The 11,571-nt window shown below is 44.9% G+C and overlaps 1 protein-coding gene across 1 annotated transcript in view; it reads right to left on the bottom strand.

Moving 5' to 3' along the window:
- Positions 1-9,561: 9,561 nt before the first annotated feature.
- trpm7 (transient receptor potential cation channel, subfamily M, member 7) overlaps positions 9,562-11,571 on the bottom strand; it is a 77,309-nt gene continuing 75,299 nt past the window's right edge. Inside the window, exon 27 of the mRNA XM_048615695.1 lies at positions 9,562-10,751. Coding sequence (XP_048471652.1) covers positions 10,630-10,751 — 122 coding nt within the window. The 3' untranslated portion in view covers positions 9,562-10,629. The remainder of the gene's footprint in view (positions 10,752-11,571) is intronic.

An 11,571-nucleotide genomic window follows, 5' to 3' on the forward strand; every position in this document is an offset into this window, starting at 1 on the left:
TTACACCCTAACCCCCAAAAACCATCTCCCTCACAACCATCTCCAACCCAGCCAATTACACCCTAACCCCCCATTGATGACTGTATCGGCGCCGCCTCGTGCTCCCACGAGGAGCTCGAACAGTTCATCCACTTCACCAACACCTTCCACCCCAACCTTAAGTTCACCTGGACCATCTCTAATACCTCTCTCTCCTTCCTGGACCTCTCTGTCTCCATCTCTGGCAACCAGCTCGAAACCGATATCCATTTCAAGCCCACCGACTCCCACAGCTACCTAGAATACACCTCCTCCCACCCACCTTCCTGCAAAAATGCCATCCCCTATTCCCAATTCCTTCACCTCCGCCGCATCTGCTCCCAGGATGAGGCATTCCACTCCCGTACATCTCAGATGTCCTCGTTTTTCAAGGACCGCAACTTCCCCCCCCTCAGTGGTCGAGAACGCCCTCGACCGTGTCTCCCGCATTTCCCGCAACTCATCCCTCACACCCCCTCCCCACAATAACAACCAAAACAGAATCGCCCTCGTCCTCACGTACCACCCCACCAACCTCCGGATCCTACGCATCATCCTCCGATACTTCCGCCATCTGCAATCCGACCCCACCACCAAAGACATTTTTCCCTCCCTACCCTTGTCTGCTTTCCGGAGGGACCACTCTCTCCGTGACTCCCTTGTCCGCTCCGTACTCCCCTCCAGCCCCACCACATCCGGCACTTTTCCCTGCAACCACAGGAAGTGCTACACCTGCCCCCATACCTCCTCCCTCACCCTCATCCCAGGCCCCAAGAAGACTTTCCACATCAAGCAGATGTTCACCTCCACATCTGCTAATGTGGTATACTGCATCCGCTGTTCCCGATGTAGAGGAGGCCACAACGGGGAAACCAAGCGGAGGCTTGGGGACCACTTTGCAGGACACCTGCGCTCGGTTCGCAATAAACAACTGCACCTCCCAGTCGCGAACCATTTCAAGTCCCTCTCCCATTCCTCAGACGACATGTCCATCCTGGGCCTCCTGCAGTGCCACAACGATGCTACCCGAAGGTTGCAGGAACAGCAACTCATATTCCGCTTGGGAACCCTGCAGCCCAGTGATATCAATGTGGACTTCACAAGCTTCAAAATCTCCCCTCCCCCTACCACATCCCAAAACCAGCCCAGCTTGACCCCGCCTCCCTAACCTGTCCTTCCTCCCACCTATCCCCTCCTCCCACCTCAAGCCCCACCCCCATCTTCTACCTACTAACCTCATCCCACCCCCTTGACCTGTCCATCCTCCCTGGACTGACCTATCTCCTCCCTAACTCCCCAACTACACTCACCTTTACTGGCTCCATCCCCACCTCTTTGACCTGTCTGTTTCCTCTCCACCTATCTTCTCCTCTATCCATCTTTTATCCGCCTCCTCCTCTCTCCCTTTTTATTTCAGAACCCCCTTCCCCTCCCCCATTTCTGAAGAAGGGTCTAGGCCTGAAGCATCAGCCTTCCTGCTCCGTTCATCCAGCTCTACACCTGGTTATCTCAGATTCTCCAGCATCTGCAGTTCCTACTAACTCTGAAACAAGGGGTTATACTGGACCTGGTTTTGGGAAATGAGCCTGGCCAGGTGAATGAAGTTTCAGTGGGGGAGGATTTGGGGAGCAGTGACCATAATACCGTGAGTTTTAAGATACTCATGGATGGGGCTAACAGCAGTCCTTGGGTGAAGGTGTTAAATTGGGAGAAGGTGAACCATAACAATACGAGGCAGGAATTGGAGAATTTTGATTAGAGGCAGCTGATTGAGGGTAAATCCACATCGAGCATGTGGAAGTATTTCAAATGGCAGTTGATAAGAGTTCAGGAGTGGCATGTTCCTGCGAGAATGAAGGATAGGTACGGCAAGTTATGTGAACTGGAGTACCAGGGATGTTACGACCTTGGTCAGAAAGAAAAAAGAAGCAGACATAAGGGCACAGAGGATAGGAACTGACAAAGCCCTTGAAGTATATAAGGAGAGAACTTAAGGAATTCAGCGACGGGAGTTGGTGAGGACGCAAGCCAGGAAGTGAACTAATATATTCGGGCATTGGCTAAACCTGAAACACTATATGTGTAGTGTCTCTCACTCATCCTCCTCCTCTAATCAAAAAAAAGACTTTGTGGAGGGTTGGTAAGGCAAGGCTTTTTTTTTATTCTTCTGGAAATCTAGAGTAGAGGGAATGGAAGCTAGGGCAGTTGGATGCTCCTCTTGCAGGATGTGGGAGGTAAGGGTCACTGCTGGTGTCCCCTCTGACTTCACCTGCGAGAAGTGCACCCAACTTCAGCTCCTCACAAACCGCGTTAGGGAACTGGAGCTGGAGCTGGATGAACTCCGGATCATTCGGGAGGCTGAGGGCGTGATAGAAAGGAGTTATAGGGAGGTGGTCACACCCAAGGTACAGGAAAAAGGTAGCTGGGTGACTGTCAGGAAGGGGAAAGGGAATAGGCAGACAGTGCAGAGATCCCCTATGGCCATTCCCCTCAATAATAAGTATACCGTTTTAGATAGTGTTGGGGGGGGAAACGACCTACCAGAGGAAGGCCATAGTGGACAGGTCTCTGGCACTGAGCCTGGCCCTGTGGCACAGAAGGGAAGGGGGGAAAATAGGAGAGCAATTGTAGTGGGGGATTCGATAGTAAGAGGCACAGACAGGCGGTTCTGTGGATGCGGACAAGCGGATGGTATATTGCCTCCCGGGTGCCAGGATCCGTGACGTCTCAGATCGTGTCTTCAAGATCCTTAAGGGGGAGGGTGAGCAACCAGCAGTCATGGTACACATCGGTACCAATGACATAGGTAGAAAAAGGACAGAGAATGTGAAAAATGAGTACAGGGAGTTAGGTTGGAAGCTGAAGTCCAGGACAAACAGGGTAGTTATCTCTGGATTACTACCAGTGTCACGTGATAACGAGGTAAGAAATAGGCAGAGAGTGCAGCCAAACACATGGCTACAGGGCTGGTGTAGGAGGGAGGGCTTCTATTATGTGGATAATTGGAGCACATTCTGGGGAAGGTAGGACCTGTACAATAAGGATGGGTTGCACCTGAACCGGAAGGGCACAAATATCCTGGGAGGGGGGTTTGCTCGAGCTATACGGGATGGTTTAAACTAGATCGTCAGGGGGTGGGGAACCGGATTTGTAATTCAGAGGATGGAAGGCTGAATACCTCAACAGACACAACAGGGAGTGAGGTTGTTAATAAAGAAATGCAGTCAATGGAGCGTAATTGTGGTTGCAGGGATAGTTTGAAGTGGGTATACTTCAATGCTAGAAGTATCAGAAGTAAGGCTAATGAACTTAGAGCGTGGGTCAGTACATGTAACTATGATGTTGTGGCCATTACAGAAACTTGGGTAACTCAGGGACAGAAATGGTTGTTGGAAGTTCTGTGATTTAGATACTTTAAAGAAAAGGGAGGGTGGTAAAAGAGGCAGGGGAGTGGCATTGCTAGTCAGGGCTAGAAGAGCAGCTACTGAAAGGCAGTTCGAGAATGATGTCTACAGAGTCAGTTTGGGTTGAGGTCAGGAACAAGAAAGGAGCAGTCACTTTGTTGGGGTTTTTTTTTTTTTTTAAAAAAACCCCCTAATAGTTGCAGAGAAGTAGAGGAGTGGATTGGGAGGCAGATACTGGAAAGGTGCAGAAGTAGTAGTCATGGGTGACTTCAACTTTCCAAATATTGATTGGAAACATTTTAGTTGTAGTAGTTTAGATGGAGTGGATTTTGTCCAGTGCGTTCAGGAAGGATTCCTGACACAGTATGTAGATAGACCAACACAAGGAGAGGCCACTTTGGATTTGGTGCTTGGCAATGAACCGGGCCAAGTGTTAGACTGTTGGTAGGAGAGCATTTTGGCAGTAGCGATCATAACTCTGTTACTTTTACAATAGTCATGGAAAAGGATAGGTACATACAGCAGGGTAAGGTTTATAATTGGGGGAAGGATAATTACAATTCTGTTAGGCAAGAACTGGGTAACATAAAATGGGGACAGATGCTGTCAGGGAAGAGCACTGTGGAAATGTGGAGATTGTTTAAGGAATGCATACTGCGTGTGCCCCTAGCAGGCAGGGAAGATGCGGTTGAATGAGGCGCCTTGGTTCTCTTAACGACTGGTTAAGAGGAAGAAGGATAGTTATATAAGGTTTAGGAAACAAGGATCAGAAAAGGCTTTAGAGGGATACAGGTTAGCCAGGAAGGAGGTGAAGAAAGGGCTTATGAGAGCTATAAGGGGGCATGAGAAAATCTTGGCAGATAGGATCAAAGAAAACTCCAAGGCTTCTTACACGTACGTGAGGAATAAGAGAATGACCAGAGAAAGGATAGGGCCAATCAAGGATTGTAAAGGGAATTTGTGCACAGAGCGTAAAGAGATAGGAGAGGTCCTTAATGAATACTTTTCTTCGGTATTCACAAGTGAGAGGGACCCAGTTGTGGAGGGGGACAGTGTGAAACAGGCTGGTACGCTAGCAGAGGTTGATGTTAGTAAGGAAGATGTACTAGGAATTTTGAGGAACTTGAAGATAGATAAATCCCCTGGGCCTGATGGGATTTATCCAAGGATTCTATGGGAAGCAAGGGAAGAGATCGCAGGGCCTTTGGCGACAATCTTTTCGTCCTCACTGTCCACGGGTATAGTGCCAGAAGATTGGAGAGCGGCAAACGTCATTCCCTTGTTCAAGAAAGGGAATAGGGATAACCCGGGAAATTACAGGCCAGTTAGTCTTACTTCAGTGGTGGGCAAATTATTGGAAAGGGCTCTGAGAGATAGGATTTATTATCACTTGGATAGGCACAGTTTGATTCGTGATAGTCAGCATGGATTTGTGAGGGGTACATCATGCCTCACAAACCTTATTGAATTCTTTGAAGAGGTGACCAAACACTTGCATGAAGGTAGAGCAGTGGATGTGGTATACATGGATTTAAGTAAGGCATTTGATAAGATTCCCCATGGTAGACTCATGCAAAAAGTAAGGAGGCATGGGACAGGGGGAAATGTGGCAGATTGGATTAAGAATTGGCTGACCCTTAGAAGAAAAAGGGTGGTAATGGACAGAAAATATTCAACATGGTGCTCAGTTACGAGTAGTGTACCACAAGGATCAGTTCTGGGTCCCCTTCTATTTGTGATTTTGTAAATGATTTGGATGAAGGAGTGGAAGGGTGGATTAGTAAGTTCGTGGACAATACGAAGGTGTGTCGCGTTGTGGACAGTGCGAAGGGCTGTTCTAGGTTACAAAAGGACATTGATTGGATGCAGAGCTGGGCTGAGAAGTGGCAGATGGAGTTTAACCCTGAAAAGTGAGAGGTGATTCATTTTAGAAGGACAAACTTGAAAGCAGAATACAGGGTTAATGGAAAGATTCTTAGCAGTGTGGAGGAGCAGAGGGATATTGGGGTTCATATCCACAGTTCCCTGAAAGCTGCCACCTAAGTGGATAGAGTTGTTAAGAAGGTGTATGGGGTGTTAGCTTTCATTAATAGAGGGATTGAGTTCAAGAGCTGTGAAGTTATGCTCCAGCAGCCTGGTTTGGCCACATTTGGAGTATTGTGTCTAACCTCATTACAAGAAAGATGTGGAAGTGTTGGAAAAGGTGCAGAGGAGTTTTACCAGGATGTTGCCTGGAATGGAGGGAAGGTCTTACGAGGAAAGGTTGAGAGAGCTAGGGCTTTTCTCTTTAGAACGACGAAGGATGAGAGGTGACTTGATAGAGGTGTACAAAATGATCAGAGGTATAGATAGAGTGGACAGCCAGAGACTTTTTCCTAGGATGGAGGTAGCTATTACGAGGGGGCTTAGTTTTAAAGTGAGTGGAGGTAGATATAGGGGAGACGTCAGAGATAGGTTCTTTACTCAGAGTGTGGTCGGGACGCGGAATGCATTGCCGGAGAGGGTAGTGGAGTTGGCCTCATTAGGGGCATTTAAGTGGCTATATGATAGGCATATGGATGATAGTATAAGGTAGGGGTGGAGGTTAGATAGACCTTAGGTTTAGGGTAAAGGTTCGGCACAACATCATGGGCCAAAGGGCCTGTACTGTTCTATCTTCTATGTTCTATGTAGAAGGGGTCATGAAACATTGTTAGCAAACAGGATTAAGGAGAATCCCAAGGCTTTATATACATATATTAAAAGCAAGAAGGTAGCCAGGGAAAGGGATGGCCCACGCAAGGACAAAGGGAGGAATCTGTGTGTGGAGCCCAAAGAGGTAGGTGAGGATCTAAACAAATACTTTGTGTCAGTATTCAAAGAGAACAAATTGGTGGAGGATGATCTCAGGGAAGGGAGTGCCAAATTTTTAAGCCAAGTTGCTACTAAAACGGAAGAGGAGGCAAGAGAACAAACTGCTGAAGCATTGACAGACATCTTTGTATCTTCTTTAGCAACAGGTGAGGTCTGAGAGGACTGGAGAATAGCCAGTGTTGTCCATTTAGAAGAGTAGCAGAGATGATCCAGGAAATTACAGGCTGTGAGCCCCACATCAATGGTAGGGGAATTATTGGAAAAGATTGTCAGGGACAAGATCTATGCACATTTAGAAACAAATGGACTGATTAGGGGTAAACAGCATTGTTTTGCGCAGAGGAAGTCATGCCTCAGTAACTTGATAGAGTTTTTTTCAGGCAACAAAGATGACTGATGAAGAAAAAGTAGTTCCTGAAGTCCATGTCGACAACATTAAAGTCTCTGATAAAATCCCTAATGGCAGACTGATACAAAACGTGAAGTCACTTGGTATCAGGGGTGAGCTGGCAAGATGGATACAGAGCTGGCTTAGTCATCGGAGACAGAGGGTAGTAGTAGGAGGATGTCTTTCAGAATGGAGAGTTATGACTAGCGGTGTTCTACAGGAAACAAGGATTTCTGCTGTTCATGATCTACATAAATGATTTGGAGGAAAATGTAGCTGGTCTAATTAGTAAGTTTGTGGATGACAAAGTTTGGTGGAATTGTGGATAGTGAGGGCAATTGTCAGAGGATACAGCAGGATATATTGGAGGTATAGGCAGAAAAATGGCAGATGGAGTGAGGTGATGCATTTTGGAAGGTGAAGTGGAAACTATACAGTGAATGGCAGAACCCTTAAAAGTAATGATATGCAGCAGGATCTGGGTGTGCAGGTCCACAGATCACTGAAAGTGGCAGCGCAGGTACATAAGGTCATTAAAAAAGGCCTATGGCATGCTCGCCTTCATTGGAAGGGACATTCAGTGTAAGGATAGACAAGTTGTGCTGCAGCTTTATAGAACTTTAGTTAGGCCACACTTGGAATATTGTGTACAGTTCTGATCGTCACACTACCAGAAGGATGTGGCTGCTTTTGAGAGGGTACAGAAAAGGTTTACCAGGATGTTGCCTGGTATGGGGGAATTTAGCTATGAAGAAAGGGTGGATACACTGGGTTTGTTTTCACTGGAATGCAGGAGGTTAAGGGGTGACCTAATAGAAGTTTAAGATTGTAAATGGCATGGATAGAGTGGAAAGTATGAGGCTTTTCTCCTGGTGGAGAGGTCAATTACTAGGGGACACAGGTTCATAATGCAAGGGGGAAGTTTAAGAGATGTGCGAGACAGGCTTTTCACACAAAGGGTGGTGAGTGCTTGGAACGTGCTGCCAGAGGAGGTTGTGGAAGCAGACACAATAGCAACATTCAAGAAGCACCTGGACAAATACATGAATAGGAAGGGAATAGAGGGATGAGGGATATGGATCCTGTAAGTGAAGATAGTTTTAGTATGGAAGGACAAAATGCATCCACCTAGGCTTGGAGGGCCGAATGGCCCGTTCCTGTGCTGTATTGTTCTTTGTTTACTGACTCCCTTCCCACATCCCCCCATCCCAATAATCACACCCTAAACCCCACCATCAGTTATCACCCCTCTCACCTGTGCAGTGGTACTGGCCCTAACTCTGAGCCAGACCTGAGTTCAAGCCTCACCTGCTCCAGAGGTGTATCATAACATCTTAACAGGTTGATTGGAAAATATCTAACCACCCTCCTTGCTCAGTTATCACCCCCATTCACCTCAATAACCACCCCTCCCAGTTATCACACACCATTCCCCTTAATAACCTTCACCCTCAATATGATTCAACTCCTCCAATAACCACTCACCCCTAAATCTACGCCACAAAAATTACTCGCACTCAATTATACCCCCATTCACCACCCCAAATATCTCTCACCCACCCCGTACCTCCACACCCTTGTCCTCATCCCATCCCCCAATTCTACATCAATATAACATAACTACCATCTGAAGTTCATTTAAAATAGGTTAAGTAAATGCTCCAAAAAGGTCACTAGTATTCAAAGACTCACATTTTGAACAACTTCCAAGACTTTCGGCCTTCTCAAAGCAGCAGCAGCTAATTTGTGCACAGTAAAGCTCCCATAAGCAGCAAGATGACTTTGACCAGTTGATGATGTTGGTGTGGGATAAATTGAGGGCCAATAATGGACCCACATTATTTCAGGCCCTTTGCAAACCCAGGATAAGCACAGCCAGAGCTTGGACTTCTTTAGGTTACGAAATGTCAATAAGTATCACCCAGACTATCAACCTGAGTCAGCAGCCTACAACAAGTATGCAATGGGCTGGAGGAGCTGAGGAGGATTTGTCAGTGATTTCAGGCAAATTTTCAAGGAACCCCTTTCAGGATGTATGCAGAATGTTCCCAAGAATCAGGGAGTCCAGAAGCAGGGGGGGTCACAGACTAAGGTATGAGGTAGGCCATTTACAAATGAGATGAGGAGAAATTTCTTCACCCAGAGAGTGGAAAACCTGTGGAATTCTCTGCCACAGAAAGTGGTTGAGGTCAAAACACAATCTTTTCAGGAAGGAGTTAGATATAATCCTTAGGGCTAATGGGATCAAAGAATATGGGGAGAAAGCAGGGACAGGGGACTGAGTCGGATGATCAGCCAGGATCATACTGGAATGGTGAAGCAGACTTGAGGGCTGAACGGCCTACTCTTATTTTCTATTTTTTTTTGAGAGGGGGTTTTTAAAAAGGAAAACCCAAACAGAGATTACTGACAGTTGAAGACAGCAGCAAATAATGGGGAGAGGAATAATAAAACTCAGTCAGAGGAATGGACACTGTAAGGTGGAGGTTTTAGGACAGGAAGAGATTACAGATACAGTAGATCTTTGGTGAATTCTGGAGGCTGTCAGAAGTCATTGCCAGAGATGCTGTGGCTACAATCAGCTGCTTTCACTTGCATCTAAAGCTGCTGGATAACATTCAGCAGAAACATCAGAGACTTTTGGGTTTTTTTTGTATAATCTTCCTCTCGTTGGTACTTGTCTGATGTGATCTATAAATCTCCCAGTGTACATTTTTGGCTGGTGATTGCTGTTACTAAAAGTGACCAGTCAAGTATTTGTATTTAAGCACCAGAAGCCATAGCCTAACAAAATTAATGACCACTGCTTCAAGATCCTGTATGTGGCTCAGGCTCTTTAAAATGCTTCACAAATGAACTGGAGACAGTGTTTATGCGGTGTATAGAACGCACATTAAGTTTATTTCAAAAATCTTTTATTAGATTAAATGTACAAAATTTATGCGGCATGATCCCACTAACTCTTGGTTTGCACCATCCAGCCTTTGTAAAACCACTGTCATATTTTATTACAAGTTGTGTTCGTGCCTTAAGTAAAGTATCTATAAGATACATTAGATTAAAAATTACACGGTTCTTCATATAAACACCTTTTTAAAAATGACAATAGTACCTCTTTGTAACATAGAAAAGGTGCCCAAATGCTACCATTTACATAAATATTTAAGGTAGACAGAGCATCGTGTTGACAATTCAACAGATTTGGGTCTCATTTATTTGCATAAAGATAGATTGCAATCTGCCCATTACCATATTTACAAGGATTTCAATACTTTTTCTTTTAAATTCAATCTGCATGTACCACAACACTAGCATTACACCAAAGTGTCTACACAATTGAAATTCATTAAAAAATCAGGTCACCAGAACATTTTATGACACTGCTGGTTGGACAATGATCAGATATTTAGCATTCTTTTTAATTGATTGGCCTATTAAAACCTGTCTGATTGTCAGACAAAACATATGACAAGGATTTTTGCAAGATAACAATGGTTTGAATAAATATTATGCGGCTTAGTTTTACCAGTTTACATGGCTTTTCTTAATAAATTGATTAAAAAGGATTAAAATGCATGAAGACTTAAAAATTGGCCATTTAACCTTTTAAAATTTTGACATTGTTCAATTAAGTTTGCTTTATACAGACTGCTTCTGTGAAATGTACCTTTCTTCTACTGTTAACAGATCACTACTAGTCATTAACAATGTCAGCATATGCTGCTTGTGTCATGACTGGAATCTTCAACAAGCAAAGACAGGTAAAAAATAGTTAACATTTCAATTGTACTGTCAATGTATGACACCAAACTAGAGATATGCCAGAGAATCTGTTACCACTTCATCTCAATGTACCATCCAAAGTTAGATTTCAAAGTTCCATCCAAAAAAACTCTGATCTAGTAACAGGTAACATTAGCAATTTCAAGTATCCAACTGGAGGAAACTCCTCCCTGTACCGTTCTCCTAAATCATCAAGCGTATCGAATTTCTTACATCTTTGGTACCACTGCCAGACTGAATTGCAACTTCCACTCCATCTTGAGACATGATCATTTTGTCTGGTGTGTAATCATTTCGCTTGATATCTAAGTCAAGCACAGAAAATAAGATGTTACATTTTTGTGTGCCAATGCATAACTCAGGGTAAGTGAAATGGATTCTCTCATTCTGTCCTTTGTACAGGTGATAAGGAATTGTTGGGGGGGGCGGTGTAGATAATCTGCAATTCTCCATTCTGAAGCATAAGCAGACTCAAAATGTTAACTGTCTGCCTTTCCAGAGATGCTGTCAGACCTGCAGAATTTCTCAAGCATTGCGCTGTTCCAGATTTCTAGCAGCTGCAATATTTTACTTTTATGCAATTGTGCAACCCACCCTGGACGGTTTTGAGAGTTTTTTTAATCAACCAGCCAGGTTGGGTACAGTCAGTATGTTGCTAGCTGTTAACAGCCAAAAGAATATGCTGCACTAAAAGTACAGCCATCTCAGCAACTGCAATAAATAGGGCCCTGAAACGTGTACCGTCTGCAGTTAATTCAGGATAGAGGATACCTTGGTCACAACAAGATGTGGAGGTGCCAGTGTTGGACTGGAGTGGATAAAGTCAAAAATCACACAACACCAGGTTATAGTCCAACAGATTTGTTTGAAATCACAAGCTTTCGGAGCGCATCCCCTTTGTCAGGTGCAGTGAGAGGAGAGCACAGAGACACAGAGTTTATAGGCAGAGAGACCAAAGGATAATACAACTGGTGGGAGTGAAGTGAACAAATGGCTGACTTCCTCATACATTCCTGCATTCTAGAAATTGCAGAAGCAGGATATGGAGAACTCTATTAGAAAGGAGATGTAAGTTTCAAGTGGTTAGCACTGCTGCCTCACAGCGCCAGGGACCCAGGTTTGATT

Source organism: Rhincodon typus, chromosome 33 (assembly GCF_021869965.1).
Source record: "Rhincodon typus isolate 14 chromosome 33, sRhiTyp1.1, whole genome shotgun sequence".
Taxonomy (NCBI): domain Eukaryota; kingdom Metazoa; phylum Chordata; class Chondrichthyes; order Orectolobiformes; family Rhincodontidae; genus Rhincodon; species Rhincodon typus.